Source organism: Saccopteryx leptura, chromosome 9 (assembly GCF_036850995.1).
Source record: "Saccopteryx leptura isolate mSacLep1 chromosome 9, mSacLep1_pri_phased_curated, whole genome shotgun sequence".
Taxonomy (NCBI): domain Eukaryota; kingdom Metazoa; phylum Chordata; class Mammalia; order Chiroptera; family Emballonuridae; genus Saccopteryx; species Saccopteryx leptura.
The window spans coordinates 23,878,240-23,901,820 of NC_089511.1; the positions used below are offsets into that span (position 1 = coordinate 23,878,240).

The window sequence follows — 23,581 nt, forward strand, 5'->3', positions numbered from 1 at the left end:
TGGACCCAAGTTCACTGGCTTGAGCAAGGGGTTACTCGGTCTGCTGAAGGCTCGCGGTCAAGGCACATATGAGAAAGCAAGGTGTTGCGGCCCTGGCCGGTTGAGGCACATATGAGAAAGCAAGGTGTCGCGGCCCTGGCCGGTTGAGGCACATATGAGAAAGCAAGGTGTCGCGGCCTTGGCCGGTTGGCTCAGCGGTAGAGCGTCGACGTGGCGTGTGGGGGACCCGGGTTTGATTCCCGGCCAGGGCACATAGGAGAAGCGCCCATTTGCTTCTCCAACCCTTCCCTCCTTCCTCTCTGTCTCTCTCTTCCCCTCCCACAGCCAAGGCTCCATTGGAGCAAAGATGGCCCGGGCACTGGGGATGGCTCCTTGGCCTCTGCCCCAGGCGCTAGAGTGGCTCTGGTCGCAGCAGAGCGATGCCCTGGAGGGGCAGAGCATTGCCCCCTGGTGGGCAGAGCATTGCCCCTGGTGGGTGGGCCGGGTGGATCCCGGTCAGGCGCATGCGGGAGTCTGTCTGACTGTCTCTCCCCGTTTCCAGCTTCAGAAAAATACAAAAAAAAAAAAAAAAAGAATAAAAAAGGAAAGCAGGGTGTTGCAATGTGCAACAAAAAACTGATGATTGATGCTTCTCATCTCTCCGTTCCTGTCTGTCTGTCCCTGTCTATCCTTCTCTCTGACTCTCTCTCTGTCTCTGTAAAAAAACAAACAAAAATGTCAAATGTATACTGGCCATATAACTCAGTTGTTTACAGCATCATATCAAAGCACAGAGGCTGCTGGTTCGATCCCTGCTCAGGGCACATACAGTAACAGATTGATGTTCCTGTCTCTCTCTCTTCCTTCCCCTCTCTCTAAAATCAATAAAATAAACATTAAAAAAAAGTCAAATGTTAATGGTGGGGAGAATGTGAGGGGACTGTTCTAGAGTGAAAGAAACTTAAACACAATAACCAAATGCAGTGCATGTACACTGACTTGATCTTGGTTCAAAACAAAAGAACCATAAAGAAACACTTTTAGGCCTGTGGTGGCGCAGTGGATAGAGCGTTAACGTGGAATGCTGAGGTGGCAGGTCCGAAACTCCTGGCCTGATCAAGGCACATGTGGGAGTTGATGCTTCCTGCCCCTCCCTCACTCATCTCTCTCTCTCTCTCTCTCTCCCCCTCCCACGCCCCTCTCTAAAATAAATAAATTTTAAAAAATCTTAAAAAAAAGTTATTAACTTAATGAATTAGGATCACATATTCATACTCACATTTATTTCCTCGAACAGCATAAGCTAGCTTCAGTTCAGGGTAAAATTTGCCCATCTGCTCAATCACTTTCCCTGTTTGAAGGGCAAGCTCATACGTTGGGGAGAGGCACAGACACTGGTAGGAAGAGTGCAGGGTGAGAATTCAAGACAACAGTTCTACAATGAGGAACTACCATTTTTTATTATTTATTTAATAATAATTTAATAATTATTCTTCCAGCTAAGACTGAAGGAAAGAATATATAAAGTGTACACTATATGATTCTTTAAACTTCAAAGTCCTAAGTTAGAATTCTTAGGGGTCAGAACTCTGGCTGGGTAAAGACACTTGAAAAGACTTGCTGGCCCGTGGAGTTCCAAAACCTACAAGTGAACAAGGATCTGAAATTCAAATAGGAGATTAGCTTCCTTTTCACTTCCTTAGAAAGTTCTCAACTTTATCAGCAGTATCCCAGAACTGGCAAACCACGGAAGGGAACAGGGTTTCTGTTGTTACTACATCAGTTATGTTGTTTGTGCCCAACTTAAGGGGCTCTAGTTTATGTAAAAAGTAATACAAGATGTGGCTTTTAACCCATCAAATGGCATTTCCCTTCTAGCTACACATTAGCAGAAAAACCAACTTCACCCATCTCTTACCTGGGGATACCGGTTTGCAGGTTCTACATGGCTGAGCATGGCCAACACAAAGGCAGCTGTTTTACCAGTACCAGACTGAGACTGGGCAATTAAGTTCTGTGGGCTGGACAAGAAAGCACACTGTTTAGGGGCTTAAATCACAAGTATCCTTTCAGTTAATAAAAAATGAATAAAGCTTGGCCCTGGCCGGTTGGCTCAGCGGTAGAGCGTCGGCCTGGCGTGCGGGGGACCCGGGTTCAATTCCCGGGCAGGGCACATAGGAGAGGCGCCCATTTGCTTCTCCACCCCCACCCCCTCCTTCCTCTCTGTCTCTCTCTTCCCCTCCCACAGCCAAGGCTCCATTGGAGTGGAGATGGCCCGGGTGCTGGGGATGGCTCCTTGGCCTCTGCCCCAGGTGCTGGAGTGGCTCTGGTTGTGGCAGAGCGACACCCTGGAGGGGCAGAGCATCGCCCCCTGGTGGGCAGAGCGTCGCCCCTGGTGGGCGTGCCGGGTGGATCCCGGTCGGGCGCATGCGGGAGTCTGTCTGTCTCTCCCTGTTTCTGGCTTCAGAAAAATACAGAAAACAAAAAACAGAAAACAAAAAAAACAAAAACACCATCTGCCTGACTGGTGGGGGAGCGTCGACCTGGGATGCTGAGGTGCCAGGTTTCAAACCCTGAGGTTGCAGGCTTAAGCACGGGCTCACTAGCATGAGTGCAGGCTCATTGGCTTGAGCATGGGATCATTAACATGATCCGATGGTTGCTGGCTTGAAACCCAAGGTCGCTGGCTTGAGCCCAAGGTCTCTGGCTTGAGCAAGTGGTCACTGGCTTAGCTAGAGCCCCCCGGTCAAAGCACATATGAGAAAGCAATCAATGAACAACTAAGGTGCCACAATGAAGAATTGATGCTTCTCATCTCCCTTACTGTCTCTCTCTCTCTCTTTAAAAATAAAAAGACACCATTTTGAAACAATGTCACTATTATGACACAAAACAAAGAAAACTTTGAGAAAATAAAAACCTAAAATATGCACGTGGTGGTGCAGTGGATAGAGCATCGGACTGGGACACAGAGGACCCAGGTTCGAAACCCCAAGGTCACTGGCTTAAGCACGGGCTCATCTGGTTTGAGCAAAGCTCACCAGCTTGAATCCAAGGTCGTTGGCTTGAGCAAAGGGTCACTCGGTCTGCTGTAGCACACACGCCCCCCCCCCTCAAGGCACATATGAGAAAGCAATCAATAAATAAGGTGCTACAATGAAGAATTGATGCTTCTCATCTCTCTCCCTTCCTGTCTGCTATCTGTCCCTATCTGTCCCTCTCTCTGTCTCTGTCACTAAAAATAAAACAAAAAGACCTAAAATATCTATTTTTAGACAAATATGAGAAGGAGTTTTAGGATTTAGGGGTTTATCCAGAATTTTACATAATCATATATAATGTAAGGATCAATTTTTATAAAAAGTTCCTCATGCTCCAGAGCAGTGATTTTCAGCCGGTATGCCACAAAAACTTTTAAAACATGCAATACAGTATTTGACTATTTAGTCAGGGGCACTGACCTCTTTCCCTTAGATTGTCAAAAAAAAGAAAAGACCAAAGTCAACACAATAGCTATCTGGTGTAAATGAATCAAAATTATTTACAGAGAGAAATTATACCTATTTCTTTTGTCAGATTAGCAAAAAATATTTTTTGTGTGTGTGCTGCAGAATTTTAGTCATTAGTTTATGTGTGCCACGATGTGGAAAAGGTTGAAAATTGCTGCTTTAGAGGCTTGTTATAGATGGTCAGCTATCACCTGGAAGCTTACTAGAAATGGTGAACCTCTCTGTTCCTACCTCTAATCTACTGGAATCAGAATTTGCATTTTAATAAATTCCTATGAGATACATAAGCTATGAAAATGTGAGAAGCATTGTACCAGAAAACAACCTTAGTAATTGTACCATTCTGGTCTTCTAGAACACAGTTTGGTTTTTGCTGACTACATTTAACACAAATTTTATATATCCATATAATAAAATCATGGTGTATATGAATGATATAAATGTATATTTACCATCACAGAAAGTGATCATGTAAATAAATTTTTTAATTTTTAATTTTATTTTATTTATTCATTTTAGAGAGGAGAGAGAAAGGGTGAGAGAGAGACAGAGAGAGATAAGGAGGGAGGAGCTGGAAGCATCAACTCCCATATGTGCCTTGACCAGGCAAGCCCAGGGTTTCAAACCGGCGACCTCAGCATTTCCAGGTCAACGCTTTATCCACTGCGCCACCAAAGGTCAGGCAAAATTTTTAAAAGCATATAAAAATTTGCCCTGGCCAGTTGGCTCAGTGGTAGAGTGTCGGCCTGGCGTGCAGGAGTCCCAGGTTCAATTCCCGGCCAGGGCACACAGGAGAGGCGTCCATCTGCTTCTCCACCCCTTCCCCTCTCCTTCCTCTCTGTCTCTCTCTTCCCCTCCCGCAGCCAAGGCTCCACTGGAGCAAAGTTGGCCCAGGTGCTAAGGATGGCTCTATGGCCTCTGCCTCAGGCACTAGAATGGCTCTGGTTGCGACAGAGCAACGCCCCAGATGGGCAAAGCATTGCCCCCTGGTGGGCATGCCGGGTGGATCCTGGTCGGGCGCATGCGGGAGTCTGTCTGACTGCCTCCCTGTTTCCAACTTCAGAAAAATACAAAAAAAAAAAAAAAAAAAAAAAAAAAAAAAAAAAAAAGCATATAAAAATTTTATAACCATTCAAGATATATATATATATATAAGTTTATATAGCAAAAAGTCTAGAAGTCTCTATTCAAATATTAATAGTATGTGGAGGAGAAATTACAAATTATTATTTTTCTTATTTTTTCATTGTTTTCTAACTTTTCTAAAATGAGCATGTAGTACTAGTATTGTATTTTAAAATAATAAAAGTATTTTTAAATAAAAGTTTTTAAAAAGTAGAAAATTGAAAATGGGATAGGGTTATGTCAGGACACATACGGCTCAGCAAGCATCAAAGGCAATGCGTTCTCTTGTATCTTGGACGGACGATTGAAGCCCATGGCATAGACTCCCAGGAGAAGCTGTGGTTTCCTAGAAAAACAGTTAACAGTGCAAGTCAGTCTCCACTTCATCTTAAGCAAAAGGCAAGAAGCTATGCAAGTCAGTCTCTTTGGTTGAGGAAAGAAGTTATATATCTGCAGGATTTTTTTCTCTCTCTTTTTTTTTTTTTTGTATTTTTCTGAAGCTGGAAACGGGGAGAGACAGTCAGACAGACTCCCGCATGCGCCTGACCGGGATCCACCCGGCACCGACCCTCCGGGGGCATCGCTCTGCCGCAACCAGAGCCACTCTAGCGCCTGGGGCAGAGGCCAAGGAGCCATCCCCAGCGCCCGGGCCTTCTTTGCTCCAATGGAGCCTTGGCTGCAGGAGGGGAAGAGAGAGACAGAGAGGAAGGGGGGGGGTGGTGGAGAAGCAAATGGGCGCTTCTCCTACGTGCCCTGGCCAGGAATTGAACCCGGGTCCCCGGCACGCCAGGCCGACGCTCTACCGCTGAGCCAACCAGCCAGGGTCTTTTTTCTTTTTTTAAGTGCTGTTACCCACAGCGTATAATTAACAATACTTGAACTATGCTTAACTGAGCCCAATGTGTAAATGCAGATAACATTTTTATAGATTACTGGGAGACTTAATAGCTCAAAGCAGCTGAATTTTTAAAATGAAACTTGTGTTAGCTAAATGTTCCAGTGTGGTGAAAAATATATATAACAGGCCTAAGATCTCTATCTAAACATAAAGGGGAGAGGAAGAAAGTAAATACTCACAGACGAAGCTCCTCAAAAGACTTCACTGAGTAGAGGGGGGAGTTTGGATCTCTCTGCAGGACTTCCACTTGGTTTGTGTTATCGACCAAGTTGTTTCTGATCAGCTTGTTGAGTAAGGACTGGGCAGCTCTGTCCTCTGTCAGGAAAAAGACAGCAAAGAATTTTACAAGTCCACAAAAAAAAAATAGAATTAAAAGTCCACGAAATCTACCATGAGCTCATATGAATTTAGTTGCTATTGGTATTTTAAGCAATATTATTATACTGGGACTTCTAATTCAAGGTATGTCATAGTTTTGATTTATAAATGAGTTTGTTTTATTAAAGATACTCATCATCCATTTGGGCTGCATATTCTTCAGAACTCTATTCCTAACAACTGTCCTTTCCTGAGGTTGTTTATTCCTCTAGACCCAAATATTTGCTCCCCAATTTGCACTTAATATAAACTTAAAATAATTAAAAAATATATCACAACAATTAAAAAACCAGAATTTTTAAAATATGACTTGTTTTTTTGTGTGTGTGTGACAGAGACAGAGAGAGGGACAAATAAGGACAGATAGGAAAGGAGATGAGAAGCATCAAGTTTTCGTTATAGCCTAACCAGGTGGTGGCACAGTGGATAGAGCGTTGGACTGGGATGCGAAGGACCCAGGTTCGAGACACCGAGGTCGCCAGCTTGAGCAAGGGCTCATCTGATTTGAGCAAAGCTCACCAGCTTGGACCCAAGGTCACTGGCTCCAGGAAGGGGTTACTCAGTCTGCTGAAGGCCCATATGAGAAAGCAATCAATGAACAACTAAGGTGTCGCAACAAAAAACTGATGATTGATGCTTCTCATCTCTCTCCATTCCTGTCTGTGTGTCCTTATCTATCCCTCTCTCTGACTCTCTGTCTCTGTAAAAAAAAAAAAAAAAAAAAAAAATGTTTTCGTGGTGGCAACTTAGTTGTTCATTGATTGCTTTCTCACATGTGCCTTGACTGGGGGTGGGGTGGGCTACAGCAGAGTGAGTGACCCCTTGCTCAAGCCAGGGACCTTGGGCTACAATCCAGCGACCTTAGGGCTCAAGCCAGTGACCATGGGGTCATGTCTATGATTCCACACTCAAGCCAGTGACACCATGCTCAAGCTAGTGAGCCTGCACTCAAGCCAGCAACCTTGGGGTTTCAAACCTGGTTCCTCTGTGTCCCAGTCCAAAGCTCTATCCACTGCACTACCGCCTGGTCAGGCTGTTTCTTCCTCTTTATTTTTATTTTTTTAAATTTTTATCTATACATTTTTAGTGAGGGAGAGTGGGGAGGAGCAAGAAGCATCAATTCCCATATGTATCTTGACCAGGCAAGCCTAGGGTTTCAAACCGGCAACCTGAGCATTCCAGGTTGATGCTTTATCCACTGCACCACCACAAGTCAGGCGAAAAAAAAGAAATTAAAGTCTGTATCTTACTGCCTGACCTGTGGTGGCGCAGTGGATAAAGCATCGACCTGGAACCCTGAGGTCGCCGGTTCGAAACCCCGGGCTTGCCTGGTCAAGGCACATATGGGAGTTGATGCTTCCTGCTCCTCCTCTGTTCTCCCTATCTCTTTCCTCTCTCTTTCTCTAATAATAGAAATGAATAAATAAAATTTAAAAAAAAGTCTGTATCTTACTATCATATAAGTTGTTTGCATATTGATATCCATTTTATTTTATTATTATTCATTTTTAGAGAGAGAGAGGAGAGTGAAAGAAGTGGGGAGGAGCAGGAAGCATCAACTCCCATATGTGCCTTGACCAGGCAAGCCCAGAGTATTGAACTGGCGACCTTAGTGTTCCAGGTCAACACTTTATCCTCTGCACCACCACACGTCCGGCTTAATATCCATTTTAAATGTGTCAAAGTACCTGTATCATTGTTTACTTTTATTAGACATTGGGGATGCAACTTAAAATTTCTTTTATAATGCCCTGTAAAATAAATAATCATTCAGGGAATATATTCTGCTGCTGAAGTTCATCAGTTCAAATTAAAATTTCTCTAAAATGTAAACAATTAGAATTCCTTCTTCAATGAATACGCTAAACTTTTATTCACTGTGACTTCAATTAAATTAAAGCCAAATTGGGTTTAAAAATGAAGCCTCTTAATTCATTCTCTTAGGTTGTAGAACCTTAGTGTATAGCTCTCAGGCATTACCTTTTTCTTCTTCATCTGTCTTCTCTGCATTAGCATTGGTCTTGACAACAGCACCTTTATCAGACACAAAGTGGGCTGTCATTCAAAATTACATCCCCTACCCAACAGCTGAAACAATTCAAAATCTACGAGACACTAGAAATACTACCTACAAAAATTAGGGGATCAGGGAATGTGCAGATACTCCAGTACTTCCAGCCTTTGGTATAATGCATTTTCACCAATGAAATAAAAGTTGGTTTTGTATCTCATTTGCATAATTGAACTTTTTTTTTACTTGTCATTTGCTTTTCTGATGTCCTTGTTTAATAAAAAAAAAAAAAAAATCAATGCTTCACCTGACCTGTGGTGATGCAGTGCATAATTGTCAACCTGGAAGAGAGGTCGCCTGTTTGAAACCCTGCACTTGTCTGGTCAAGGCACATAGGGGAGTTGATGCTTCCTGCTCCTCCCCCCTTTCTCTCTCTCTCTCTCTCTCTCTCTCTCTCACTCTCTCATCTCTAAACTGAATAAATTAAAAAAAAATTTTTTTTCTTTTTTTTAATTGACTTTTATTGTATTTACAGATTCTAGTGTTGCCACGAATGCATCTCCCCTCCCCCATATTCCCCTCAACATCTCCCTTGCTCCCCTTCCCACAGCGCCCTCCCCCCTTCCCTTTAGCTTTATCCCATCCTATCATCCCCTTTCCTTCTGTTCTTTTCCTCTGGTCCCTTTGATCCCTCCTCTGTCTCAATTCCGTTCCTCAGTTCACACTGTTCGTTGGACTCCTCAAATGAGTGAGGTCATATGATATTTTCTTTATCTTTTTTTTTTTTTCCTGCCTGGCTTATTTCACTTAACATAATAGTTTCCATGTCCATCCATGTTGTTGCAAAAGGTAAGAATCTTAAAAAAAAAAAAAAAAAATCAAATGTTTCCTTTTTTATCGCTTCATATTCATTTTGAAATATCCCCTAATTTTTGTGAGCAGTATATAAAGGCCTGAGGAGCAAAAAAAAAAAAAAACCAACAACAATGAGGAAACCAAGCCACAGATAAAAACATTTTATTGTTCCTAAATAAACAAAGGTATGAAACACTATGGCTTTTATTTTAATCCTTTCCTATTCTGAGTCCTTTCATTTTACCTCAAAACTAATGTTAATTTCTCTCATAACATCAATATTTATGAAATGTTATAGAAAGATGATTACAGAAGTCAATGATCAGAAATCATCTTGGTGCTCAGCAGAGGAGTACCTATGCAAATCAAATTTCATCAAAATATGATTACAGTATGCCATTAAGAGTCTTTGTAAATTGTTGATTAATAGAAATGTATATTCAAACAATATTGTGGTTATGTAAAAATATACAGAAAACAGATTGTAAGTGAATTCAGTGAGGTATATGTCACAATTTCCCCCTATAAAGCACATCAAAAATTTAATGGAAATTTAGATTTTTGGCATTTGATTTCAGAATAATTACAGTAGGTCAACTCGCAGATTGCTCATACTTTGTCAAGTTCATCTCAAATTGAGGAATATTTTTAGAAACAACAAATAATCTTTGGAAGTTTAATCTCATGGTTAGTAATAAATTTAATAATGTATAAGTCAATTAGGCACCTTCATGCTTATATTAAACACAACATAAAATAGTCCAGTTTGGGCCCTGGATGGATGGCTCAGTGGTAGAGCGTTGGCCCAGCATGTGGAAGTCCCAGGTTCAATTCCCAGCCAGGGTACATAGGAGAAGCACCTATCTACTTTTCTACCCTTCCCCCTCTCCTTTCTCTCTCTCTTTTCCCCTTGCTGCAGCCAAGGCTCCACTGGAGCAAAGTTGGCCCGGGCGCTGAGGATGGCTCCATGTCCTTGGCCTCAGGCGCTAGAATGGCTCCAGCTGCAGTGGAGCAATGCCCCAGATGGGCAGAGCATCACCCCCTAGTGGGCTTGTCAGGTGGATCCCGGTCAGGCAAATGCGGGAGTCTGTCTCTCTGCCTCCCTGCTTCTCACTTCAGGAAAATACAAAAAAAAAAAAAAAATCCAGTTTGATTTCCAAATCAAGTGACTACCAGTATCTGCCAACTCCCTGTCTGGTTAATACATACATACACACACACACACACACACACACACACACACACATGTATATATATTTATTTATATATATATTTATATGTATACATACATACATATATATATGATATTTTTCTAGACAGTTATATTAAAAGAGAAACACCAAAGCAAATCACATTTGTTTTCAAACTAGCTTTCAGTTACTCACCATTGGCTTCTGGTTTGATTTTCTCTTCCTTAAGGTGCAAGTTGCTCAACTAAATGGAGAATATTGGAGGAGGAGAAACAAAGTGTCATGAAAACTACTTAAAGAATTTGGAGTCAAAAGAGCCTCCCCAGTGAAGCTGGGGAGACATGAGCCACTCTCAAGACATATTCATTAGATTGTTCTGCTGGATTCCTTTTGTATTCCCTAATTACAACCCCTAGAGAGAATTATAATTTATGAGTTGGCTTAATTTTCTGATTACAAAGACTTCTCAACAGAATATCATTTGAGTTGTCATGCTCTCATAATCCAAACAAGAGGAAATTTAAAGAGATATTAGAAAATGCATCTGTAAGTAGGAATCAACTATTTATTTCACAGGATATGTTTGAGCCACAGAACCACAGCATACCGATATGCAGCCTCACTCACATTCAGGTTTCCTTGTGCTGGATGTCTGATATTTCAAACTGGGAACGCCTTGGAGCATTGTGGCACACTGTTTAATCAAAATACCTAGCAGGCTGAAGTGGGAATAGATAGGAAGGGACAGAGCAAAGAAAGAATTATCAGGACTTTGACTAAACCATGTAAATTAGGGATATACTGGCAGGCCTTATCTCTCCTAGTAGAATGAAAATACTCATTTAGTTGTAAATAATACTCAATAAAGCTAAAAAAAATACCTTAAAGACAGGAGATATTTTTATTTTAAATTGATCTTTGGATGCAGCACAAAGCAAACACTATAATCATAAAATATTAAGTAGTGCCAAAGATCATCTAGGGTAGGGTAAAAGTATGAAAATCACAATAAATGGGCATTTCTTAATGCACTACCCACACAGGTTCTCTTTATGTCTTGAGGTTCTTTATATTTTTTTAGTGAGAGAGAGACAGACAGGGACAGATAGATAGGAAAGGAGAGAGATGAGAAGCATCAGCTCATAGCTGCGGCACTTTATTTGTTCATTGATTGCTTCTCATATGTGCCTTGACCAGGGAGCTCCAGCTGAACCAGTGACCCCTTGCTCAAGCCAGCAACCTTAGGCTCAAGCCAGCAACTTTAGGGTTTAAGCCAGCAATCATGGGGTCATGTCTGGCAACCTCCAAATTCAAATCTGGGTCCTCAATGTCCCAGGCCAACACTCTATCCACTGCGCTACCTTCTGATTGGGCGAGGTTATTTCTGTCTTTCCTCTTAAGTAAAAGAAAGGGGAAAGAAGTGGGAGGAATAAAAAAAGTTGTTTTGTTTTGTTTTTTACAGTGACAAGAGAGAGTCAGAGAGAGGGATAGATAGGGACAGACAGACAGGAATGAAGAGAGATGAGAAGCATCAATCACTAATTTTTTGTTGCAACACCTTAGTTGTTATTCATTGCTTTCTCATATGAGCCTTGACCGTGGGGCTGCAGCAGACCGAGTAACCCCTTGCTTGAACCAGCTACCTTGGGTCCAAGCTGGTGAGCTTTGCTCAAACCAGATGAGCCCGCGCTCAAGTTGGCGACCTCAGGGTCTCAAACCTGGGTCCTCTGCATCCCAGTCTGATGCTTTATCCACTTCGCCACCACCCGGTCAGGCAAAATTTGTTTGTTTTAATGGGTGGTTAGTTGGAATGGAGTAACTTCTACTGATGGAAACGGAAAGGGGGTTTCTGGTGTCTCTGCTTTGGTGTTGGGAGGAAGGAGGGACACACTAGAAATACTGCAAGAAAGGAAATTGGCAAAAAAAAAAAAAAAAAAAAAGAGATAGAGAGAGAGAAAGAGAAGGAAATCATCATTAAGCAGTAAAGAAACTTCATTAATTCTGAAGAATAGAGAATACACTAACAGATAATGACTATGAAGCAACCAGAACAGTGCATGATACATAAGTAGGTTAGGTGTTCAATATATTTTAGTCTTCACTAAAGCATTTTTACTCCACATCCTGCTAATGAGCCTAGTTTAAGTCGAGTAGTATTCAGGACTATTAAAAAGAGACAGCCCTGGCCGGTTGGCTCAGCGGTAGAGCGTCGGCCTAGCGTGCGGAGGACCCGGGTTCGATTCCCGGCCAGGGCACACAGGAGAAGCGCCCATTTGCTTCTCCACCCCTCCGCCACGCTTTCCTCTCTGTCTCTCTCTTCCCCTCCCGCAGCCAAGGCTCCATTGGAGCAAAGATGGCCCGAGCGCTGGGGATGGCTCTGTGGCCTCTGCCCCAGGCGCTAGAGTGGCTCTGGTCGCAACATGGCGACGCCCAGGATGGGCAGAGCATCGCCCCTGGTGGGCGTGCCGGGTGGATCCCGGTCGGGCGCATGCGGGAGTCTGTCTGACTGTCTCTCCCTGTTTCCAGCTTCAGAAAAATGAAAAAAAAAAAAAAAAAAAAAAAAGAGACAGACTGCCTGACCTGTGGTGGCGCAGTGGATAAAGCGTCAACCTGGAAACACTGAGGTCGCTGGTTCAAAACCCTGGCTTGCCTGGTCAAGGCACATATGGGAGTTGATGCTTCCTGCTCCTCCCCCTTCTCTCTCTCTCTCTCTCTCTCTCTCTCTCTCTCTGTATCTCCCCCCCTCCTCTCTAAAATGAATAAAAAAAATTAAAAAAAAAGAGACAGACTGACTAACTTATTGGCAATATTTACAAGAGTAAGGTTAATAGTTCTTCCTCCTAGGGTGATAAATGCTACTTAAAATAATAGAGCTGATGAGGTCACCAGTTCAAAACCCTGGGCTTGCCTGGTCAAGGCACATATGAGAGTTGATGCTTCCAGCTCCTCCCCACCTTCTCTCTCTGTCTCTCTCTCCTCTCTCCCTCCCTCTCTGTCTCTCTCTCTCCCTTTCTCTCTCCTCTCTAAAATGAGTAAATAAAATTTAAAAAAATAATAGAGCTGAGATCTAAATAAGTTATTGAAGTATAAAAGACTTAGAAATATCTGTTGCTGTAAAGAATTTTAATATTCAGTGGTAAGAAGACAAACCATTCTTTTGTTGACAGATTGTTCAAATTGAAGTTAAGAGTAAAAAAATAGTGCCTCACCAGGTGGTTACACAGTGGATAGAGCATTGGACTGGGATGCAGAGGACCCAGGTTCGAAACCCCGAGGTTGCTGGCTTGAGCGCGGGCTCACCAGCTTGAGCACGGGGTCACTGGCTTGAGTGTGGGATCACAGACATGACCCCATGGTTGCTGGCTTGAGCCCAAGGTTGCTGGCTTGAGCAAGGGGTTACTCGCTCTGCTGTAGCCGCCCCACTTCAAGGCACATATGAGAAAGCAATCAATGAACAACTAAGGAGCTGCAATGAAGAATTGATGCTTCTCACCTCTCTCCCTTCCTGTCTGTCTGTCCCTATCTATCCCTCTCTCTGATTCTCTCACCGTCTTTGTGACACACACACACACACACACTAAATAAAATAGTTAAAACAACTAAAATACAATGTGTCGGAAAAGTTGGTAGCAGCAATGTAAATGAAATAAATAAATGTTGCTTTAATACAATGTATCAATTCTGGAGAGGTTCCAGCAGAATCTAAAAACATACTCAGTTCTCATTTGGCTATAAGGTTCTCAGAGCTAAGAAGGCAAAAGCAGCAGGACATAATTGTATTATCCACTTCAGTGTGAGTAACTGAACACTGAAACTATTTATTTATTTTGTGACACAGAGAGAGAAACTTATGGTACAAGCAGGTTAGTTCAGATAACTTCATTTGCTCTATTTATTTGGACCAAAAGTAAACAAACAATTTCTTTTGGAGTCTTAAAACCACTTTAAAATTCAGAAAATTAAACAAAAGGCAAAAAAGCAAAACACCCACTTTATAATATCTATATTTTTTAAATGCCTCTAATATTTTAACATATATTGTTTTTAATTTTTAAATTTTTATTCATTGATTTGAAAGAGAGAGCATGACAGAAACAGGAAAATTGATCTATTCCTGTATTGTCCTGACTGGTGATCAAACTGGCAACCTCGGTGCTTTGGGACAATGCTCCAACCAACTGAGCTATCTGGCCATGGCATATTTTAGTGTTTTGTTTTTTTTTTGGTTTTTTTTTTGTATTTCTCCAAAGCCAGAAATGGGGAGGCAGTCAAACAGACTCCCACATGCGCCGGACTGGGATCTACCCGGCACGCTGACTGGGGGGCAATAATCTGCCCATCCGGGGCGTCACTTTGTTGCGACCAGAGCCACTCTAGCGCCTGAGGCCACAGAGCCATCCTCAGCGCCCAGGCCAACTTTGCTCCAATGGAGCCCTGGCTGCGGGAAGGGAAGAGAGAGACAGAGTGGAAGGAGAGGGGAAGGGGTGGAGAAGCAGATGGGTGCTTCTCCTGTGTGCCCTGGCCGGGAATCAAACCCGGGACTCCTGCACGCCAGGCCGACACTACCACTGAGCCAACCAGCCAGGCATATTTTAGTTTTTAAGATACATTAAGACAGTTGAAAACTGCCTGACTGGTGGTAGCACAGAGGATAGAGCACTGACCTGAGACACTGAAGGTCCAGGCCTGAAAACCCAAGGTTACCAGCTTGAGTGCGTCATCCAGCTTGAGTACAGGCTCACCAGCTTGAGCATGGGGTCACAGACATGACCCCGTAGTCACTGGCTTGAAACCCAAGGTTGCTTGTGTGAGCAAGAGGTCACTGGTTTGGCTTGAGCCTCCCCTGCCCCTCAAATCAAGGCACATATGAGAAGTAATCAGCCTGACCAGGTGGTGGCGCAGTGGATAGAGTGTCAAACTGCGATGTGGAGGACCCAGGTTCAAGACCCTGAGGTCGCCAGCTTGAGCGTGAGCTCATCTGGTTTGAACAAGGCTCACCAACTTGAGCCCAAGGTCAATGGCTCGAGCAAGGGGTTACTCGGTCTGCTGTAGCCCCCCCCCCCCCCCCCCCCCGTCAAGGCACATTTGAGAAATCAATCAATGAACAATTAAGGAACCACAACGAAGAATTGATGCTTTTCACCTCTCTCCCTTCCTGTCTGTCCCTATCTGTCCCTCTCTCTGACTCTCCCTGTCTCTGCCACACAAAAAAAAAAAAAAAAAAAAGAGAGAGAGAGAGAGAGAGAAGTAATCAATGAACAACTGAAGTGATATAACTATAAGTTGATGCTTCTCATCTCTCTCTCTTCCTGTCTGTCTGTCTCTGGCTAAAAAAAAAAAAAAAGTTTATTTTATTGATTTTAGAAAGAGGATAGAGAGAAAGCAAGGCAAGGATGGAGCAGGAACTATCAACTCATAGTTGTTGCTTCTCATTTGTGCCTTGACCAGGCAAGCCCAGAGTTTCAAACCAGTGACCTCAGCATTCCAGATCAATGCTTTATCCACTACGGCACGCCATCACAGGTTAAGCACACATAGCATATTATTCAAAAGCTACCTGAGAAAGGGTTCTTGAGAAATAAGGAAGATTTAATACTGAATAAGGAGGGCCTTAGGCAAAATGGTGATGTAGGAGTCTTCCTCATCAGTTTTCTCATCCGTTTGCCCTCCACTAAATTGGAAAGCAATGTCCAATGGGACAAAGGGGAACAGAAGAGCCACTAGGGAATAAGTAAATGAATAGAAACAGTATCTAATATTTTCTTATTTAAAATAAAAAAATGAAGCTTAATGAATATTTAAAATACAGTAACCTAGCACTATACACATCACAGTCACCTATGTCATGCACTGCCTGTGGGGATACTCAGTGAGAGTTCCATCAAGGCAGAGGGTAACACAGGTGTTTTTACTCATTTGTTCAGTTTTAGAATATTGTGATCCATTATAATTTACCTGGCATGGTTAAGTAGATTTACAAATCTTATTTACAACTCTTGGTCAACTAACTAATCCATACAATATGGACAAATAATTTTAAGATTCCTCCAAAGAACCTGTGAATTATAGATAACAACAATAATAATAGCTATCACTTATATGAAGGCATGTCTATAACTCAGTGAGGTTAACACTGTGATTATCCCCATTTTACAGATGTAGAAACTAAGGCACAGGAAATTTAAGTAGTTTGCCCAAGGTCATATAACTGAGAGACCTAGACTACAAATCCAAGTCTATCTAGCTACAAAAGTCTGAGGTCTTACTATCTACAGGTAGATAATACTGATCTCAAAGAAAATAATAATGCAAAGCTGATAAAATAGTGCAGCTGCTCTGGAAAATAGTCTGGCAGTCCCTCAAAAGCTAAACACACACAGTCACTCTATGATAGAGCAATGCCGCTTCTAGATACATACCCCAAAGAACAAAAAATAGGTGTTCACACAAAAACTTGTATGTGAAATGATCATAGCAACATTATTCATAATAGCCAAAAAGTAGAAAGAATCCACCCTAGCCAGTTGGCTCAGTGGTAGAGCACTGGCCCAGCGTGTGGACGTCCTGAGTTCCATTCTCAGCCAGGGCACACAGGAGAAGCAACCATCTGCTTCTTCACCCCTCCCCCTCTTCCTTCTCTCTCTCTCTCTCTCTCTCTCTCTCTTCCTCTCTCTTTTCTCTCTCTCTCTCTCATCCTCCCACAACCAGGCTTGGTTGAGCACATTGGCTCTGGGCACTGAGGATGGCTCCATGCCCTTGCCTCAGGTGCTAAAATAGCTCGGTTGCTGACCAACGGAGCAACGCCCATCAGAGCATAGCAGAGTAGGGGGCTTGCCTAGTTCGGGTGCATGTGGAAGTCTGACTCTCCGCATCCCTGCTTCTCATTTAACAAAAATTAAAAAAAAAAAAAAGGTAGAAAGAACCCAAAAATCCATCAGTGAACATGATGAGTAGATAAATAACATGTTGTATATCTATATACTGGAATATTTGGCAATAGAAAGAAATGAATACTGATACGTCCTGCAACATGGATGAACCTTGACCTTATGCTAAGTGAAAGAAGCCAGACAATGTATGATTATGTTTATATGACAAATCCAGATTAGGCAAATCTAAACACAGTAGATTTGTGGTTGTCTGGGGCTGAGGTTGGAAGGAAATGGGGAGTGACAGCTGAGGCACACAGAGTCTCTTCTTGGGTGATAAAAAAAGTTCTAAAATTGTGGTGATGGCTGCACATCTCAATATACTAAAAACAAGAGAACTATATGTTTTAAATGGGTAAAATATATGGTATGTAAATACCTCAATAAAACTGTTATTTACAAAATGATAATAGGGTAGAATCCCACCATAATTCTCTAAGAATAGGGAGCCAAGATTCAATTTTGTAAAATTTAGTGTTTTGATGTTGTTAGGCAGGGGTCGGGAACCTATGGCTCGCGAGCCAGATGTGGCTCTTTCCCCCCCCCTTTTTCAGATGTGGCTCTTTTGACGGCTGCATCTGGCTCGCACACAAATCTTTAATTTAAAAAATGTTAAAAATATAAAACATTCTCATGTATTAGAATCCATTCATTTCCTACCGCTCATGTTCATGGTTGCGGGTGGCTGGAGCCAATCACAGTTGTCCTCCGGGACAACATCAAATTTTAACTGGATAATGTGTAACATACACAAGTTGTTGTATGGCTCTCATGGAATTACATTTCAAAATATGTGGCGTTCATGGCTCTGTCAGCCAAAAAGGTTCCCGACCCCTGTTGTCAGGTAAATAAAATGGCTAGTATAGATCTGCTGAAAATGATAGGAGCTAATCATGTTATATCTGACTGTTCATTATCACAGGGTGCATTATGAGTTTCTTCTGTTCTATCTTAAAGATAATTTTAACAATGCAAACACAAGAAAATAAGAAAATGACAAAGCTACTGGCTCCTAACAAACTCTTTTAGGCATATTAATAGGCTAAGAGAATGACACTCTAATCCAGTGGTTCTCAAAGTGTACGCCAGGGCACACTGGTGCACCCTAGAGGATTTCCAGGTGTGCCCTATAGTATTCCAGAGAAATATGTGCCTGTTGGGGACCAAAAAACCAACAGGGTTTTTGGAGTTTAGATTTTTGGGGGACAGAGGTGTGGGGAATTGGCTGTAAGCTGACAGTCTGCCCAACTCCCACCTCACTTGCATGAGTAGGTTGTAAAGGCTGTTAAGCTGTGGCGCTGGATTGTTTACACTACCCCTCATGTTCCCCAGAAAGACTGGAGGCAAGTTTCTTCTATCCTTTGTTTGGTGTAAAGTTAAGATGATACGTACGGTGGGGGTTTTCTGCATTCAACACAATTAAGAGTAAAAAGAGAGGAATTCTTCGCCTGACTAGGAGGTGGCACAGTGGATAGAGCATTGGACTGGGATGCCGAGGAACCAGGTTCAAGACCCCGAGGTCATCAGCTTGAGCATGGGCTCATCTGGTTTGAGCAAAAGCTCACCAGCTTGGACCCAAGGTTGCTGGCTCAAGCAAGGGTTATTCAGTCTGCTGAGGGCCCGCGGGCAAGGCACATATGAGAAAGCAATCAATGAACAACTAAGGTGTTGCAATGCACAACGAAAAACTAATGATTGATGCTTCTTATCTCTCTGTTCCTGTCTGTCTGTCCCTGTCTATCCCTCTCTCTGACTCTCTGTCTCTGTAAAAAAAAAAAAGAGAGAGAGAGGAATTCTTCAATGTATTGATGAGGAAATGAGAGTTTGCCTTTCAAATATATGCCCAAACATTGAAGACATCCGTAGGACACATCAGGCTCATGTTTCTCATAAACACAAGAATGAAAAAACTTAACACATTTGCACCGGGACCTGCCAAATTTACTAAATCTTACTAAAGATGTAGCTATATATATAAAAAGATAACTTTTTTGTCGCTTATTTTTTAACCCTTTTTTTACGAATTCTAAAAAGCATAACTCAAAAAATGTAATATAAAAATATTATTTAATGTCAGAATAAATTAAATTTTGTCGTATTTATTTTAATTACCATAAAAGCATGCTTGGACTTTATATTTTTTTCTTTAATATGTGACTTAATTATTATAGCATTTTTCTCAGAAATCTGTATATAGGATGCCTACAATTATTTGTAGGATTTGAAATGCACCCCAACTTCAAAAAGTTTGAAACCACTGCTCTAATCTGACCTAACAAGAAGTTAGTAAAAAGTTTCAAAACTATTTAAAATATATATTCATATATACAATGGCTAATAATAGTTTTTTCCTAAGTGAAGTGTGCCTTGAGATATTAGTTAAGTATAAAACCAGCAAAGGAAGTCCAGTAAAACATTTTATTATTTTTTTAAATTTATTAACAATTTTTTAAATTTATTTTAGAGGGGGTGGGAGGGAGAGAGAGAAACATCAATCTGTTACAGTTTGTGCTCTGACCAGTGATCAAACCCACAACCTTTACATATCAGGACAATGCTTGAGCCAACTGAGCCATCAGACCAAGGTTTTTTTTTTTAACTTGTCTGTTGATTTTTTAAAGAAGAGAAAGGGAGAGACAGAACATACATAATATATTTAGCAAAATAGTACCGTATATAATTTCTAAATTGATATGTATATATTGAGAGTACATGTTCAGAAGTTCCTGACAGAGGCATGTAATGGAAAAACATGCTATATGGCTTATTTATCAATTAACATGCCTGCTGGCCTAGGCATAAGAAATGCTGATGAATAAGGTAAGGGCCACAGCAGAGGAAGGGGATGCCACGATAACAAGGGGAGAATTAAGTGGAACCAGGTATACTGAGTGCTGAGACCTCCTCTTTTCCCTCCCACTCATATCCCTAAACATTGACAGTGAGTCACACCTCTACCCTCCAGGCAGGAAATCAGAGGATACTGCTCTGCAAAATCTGGCCATTCAGAAGTGACTACTAAGGACACAAAGAGATACAGGTAGGTCAGAATTGGCAAGCCCCACTCATGTGTTTAGAGCTCCCAGTTTTTAGTCATCTACTCTTAAATATGAGTAGACATTTACAAATTACAGACATCTGAGAAGTCTTCATCATGAAAATATAGATAATGAAATAAATAAATAAAGGCACTTAAGGAAAAAAAACCCCTAATATTTATATCCTCAAAACAGCCCTGGTTAGTTGGTTTAGTAGATAGAGTGTTTGCCTGGCATGTGGAAGTCCTAGGTTCGATCCCCAGTCAGGGCACACATGAAAAGTGACCATCTTGGCCCTGGTCGGTTGGCTCAGCGGTAGAGCGTCGGCCTGGTGTGCGGGGGACCCGGGTTCAATTCCCGGCCAAGGCACATAGGAGCCGTGCTCATTTGCTTCTCCATCCCCTCCCCTCCTTCCTCTCTGTCTCTCTCTTCCCCTCCCGCAGCCAAGGCTCCATTGGAGCAAAGATGGCCCGGGCACTGGGGATGGCTCCTTGGCCTCTGCCCCAGGCGCTGGAGTGGCTCTGGTCGCAGCAGAGCGACGCCCCGGAAGGGCAGAGCATCGCCCCTGGTGGGCGTGCCAGGTGGATCCCGGTCGGGCGCATGCGGGAGTCTGTCTGACTGTCTCTCCCCATTTCCAGCTTCAGAAAAATACAAAAAAAAACCCACAAACAAAAGTGACCATCTGACTTCTCTTCCCTTCCCTCTCTCTTCCTCTCTTGCAGCTAGTGCTCAATTGGTTTGAGCATCAGCCCCGGGTGCTGAGGATAGTTCAGTTGATAGCATCAGACGAAGATGGGGTTTGCTGGCTGGATCCCCGTCGGGGTGCATTCGTGAGTCTGTATCACTATCTCCCCTCCTCTCACTTAAAAAAAAAGAAGTAGCAAAACAGGCATGTTATTTAGGGAACAAGGATGTCAATATGGTAAATCAGTTTCAAGAGAAACAGTTCTCTGGGGAGGAAAAAAATTGATGGTGGTAGAAACCAGTGTTTAAAATTATCACTCACGCCTGACCAGGCGGTAGTGCAGTGGATACAGCATAGGACTAGGATGTGGAGGACCCAGGTTCGAGACCCCGAGGTCGCCAGCTTGAGCAAGGGCTCATCTGGTTTGAGCAAAGCTCACCAGCTTGGACCCAAGGTCGCTGGCTCGAGCAAGGGGTTACTCAATCTGCCGAAGGCCCACGGTCAAGGCACATATGAGAAAGCAATCAGTGAACAACTAAGGTGTCGCAACGAAAAACTGATGATTGATGCTTCTCATCTCTCTCTGTTCCTGTCTGTCTGACCCTATCTATCCCTCTCTCTGACTCTGTCTCTGTAAAAACAAAAAAAAAATTATCATTCACCCTGGCCTGGTAGATCAGTTGATGATCCCATATGCTAATGTTGCAGGTTCAATCCCTGGTCAGGGCACATACAAGACTCAACAGATGAATAAATGACTTTGTGGAACAACAAATAGATGTTCTATATTTCTTTCTCTCCCTCTCTCTCTAAAATCAATCAATAAACATTTTTGGCTCTTTGAACTATGTGCATATTATTTATCAGTTGTAAAAAATAAGGCAAATCCTTGTTCTCGAATTCACAAAAATAGCTACTAACAGAAGTAGGTTCAAAGCAGTATCAGAACTTAAAAGAGTGTCTAGGTGTGAGAAATTAATTCTATATAGTAATCTTTAACACACACGTCTTGCTCACTAGATGTTGGGCCCAGAACAAAGTTAAGCAGATCAGGGGAGGATTTTGACTGCCAGGCCTCATGAGTAGCACATTCATCATCCAAGTTGAGGAAGCACACAGATATGAATAACTCGTGGTCTTTAAGCGCAAGAAGCTCAGAATCTGTGAGGTGGAAAATGACACCTATAAAAATGATTACAATTCAGATGAGGAGTGCCAGCTGCGATCAATCAGGATTCCAGGAAGACAGGCTGGGCTCTTTATAGACCGGAGCATTCACCTGCGCTTACATAACAGGAGAGGCGGGTGGATAAACAAAGCCAGCTCAGCGTCCAGGCTCCATCCCCACCCGCATCCCATCCGGCCCTGACCAACCAGGAGGTGTCCATTCTCAGGGATCTGATCCCTGGCCAAAACTGACTCTGACCCTTTTACGGCTGAAGCCCACTCACCGACTCGGCAGCCGCTTCCTGCTCATCCACCGCTAGGGCCCACGAGTCAGTGGCCATGGTCTGGGGCGCGGGTGGGACGCTGGTGCTGGCGGAATCGTCGCCTGGCGCGGCGCGATCGGGGGCTCCCGGGGGTCGCGAGGAGCCCGGCTCCGGCCCGCCGAGGGGTAAGTCATTCGCTCCGGCGCTGGGGACCGGAAACGGCGCGCCGCAGTGACGTCAGAGTCGGCGTCTGCCCTGGCCCCCTTAGGGTTGTGTTGCCTTTAGATCCCCACCCTCACCCCGCTTAGCTCAGTTTTCTTATCTAACATCCAGAACCGTTATCTTAAAGTGCCTAAGCTCCTGTCAACTGGCTCTCCAACCAAGAGCAAGACCACATTTCAGGGAATGTGGCATAGAAGAAGTTCAGACAGATTGAATACATCGAAACATGAAACCATTACATAAAGCCATCAAAATGCATATTGAAACAGGCAAATCTTTTTTTTTTTTTTTAATTTCACTTTTCAGGTTGGTAATTTCAAATGTCCAGTTGTTGGCCAGGGTGTTGGGAATTAGCCCTCTCAAACACCATTTGATTAAAAATTTGTCCCACAAACTAGAGGAATTTCACCTTGAAAAAAACACACAAGGAAGGTGCTAGGGAAATGTGTTCCAAAAAGAGGATCAGAGACAGGAAAGAACAAGGATGTTTATGGAGCTGAACAGATAGTTTCTATGGGGATTGAAGAACCAGGGAAGAAGAGGTTGGTAGGAAAAGTGCAGAACAGTGTAATGAGCAAATGAGTTCACTCCAGGGAAACCCTCTTATCTGGCATGACTTTTGAAGTTAACTGTGCCTAGGTTAGACTTCCAGCTCTCCCATGTAAGGGTTGTGTGACTGGGAGAACTTTCAAAAAGGCAAAAATATCTTGTGCTTTTAAAAGAGGTAAAATAAGGATTAAGTGTGACAGATGCTTTCTGCTAGCTAGAGTCATACAAGCTTCTCTCCCCTTGTTACTTCACTAGAAAGAAGCTGAGCATTTTCCTGAAACCCGAGGAAATGAATTTCCACTTCTCTCACTTAGCCGATATACCACTGCAATAAATTAATTTCAAGCAGTAGTGGGCTCTATGTGGAATTTTACCTGAAAAGAATGAGTAAAAATGTTTGGAAAAGGATAATTCTGCACCATTTAGGGGGTTAATTGGAAGAGCTTTTTTTGTTTGTTTTTGTTTTTTATCCTACAGATGAAACTATACAAAAAGAAAAGGGCAAACACATATGTGGGGAAACCATGACCTACATCTCAACATGTCAGAAGCAACCCTGGGAATATTTTGCAAGAGAAATTATATTGATCACAGGGCTGAAGGAGGTTAATGAATTTTTTATCAAGTTCAGTGAGGGTAAAAATTAAGGCATCTAGGGTGCTGACTGTATATAATAGGATATATTGTACTTGTGCCAACAAAACAGAACAAACTCGAATATATGCTAGTACTGTACTTATACAATTTTCAAGACACACAAAACTGATAACAGTGACTGCTTCT

At 42.6% G+C, this 23,581-nt stretch overlaps 1 protein-coding gene across 2 annotated transcripts in view; it reads right to left on the bottom strand.

The window, feature by feature from the left end:
- The window catches only part of LOC136381307 (ATP-dependent RNA helicase DDX19B), a 34,637-nt gene extending 12,393 nt beyond the window's left edge, over positions 1-22,244 (bottom strand). The window contains exons 1-7 of one of the 2 annotated variants that reach the window (XM_066349867.1): positions 22,049-22,244; positions 10,141-10,189; positions 7,870-7,923; positions 5,691-5,826; positions 4,867-4,959; positions 1,898-2,000; positions 1,259-1,373 (exon numbers count right to left, since the gene is read on the bottom strand). In XM_066349867.1, the coding sequence (XP_066205964.1) occupies positions 1,259-1,373; positions 1,898-2,000; positions 4,867-4,959; positions 5,691-5,826; positions 7,870-7,923; positions 10,141-10,189; positions 22,049-22,105 (607 nt within the window). In that variant the 5' untranslated portion in view covers positions 22,106-22,244. Of the gene's footprint in view, positions 1-1,258; positions 1,374-1,897; positions 2,001-4,866; positions 4,960-5,690; positions 5,827-7,869; positions 7,924-10,140; positions 10,190-10,572; positions 10,603-22,048 lie in introns of those variants that run through there. The other variant, XM_066349868.1, reaches the window with a different exon arrangement.
- Between the last annotated feature and the right edge of the window lie 1,337 nt (positions 22,245-23,581).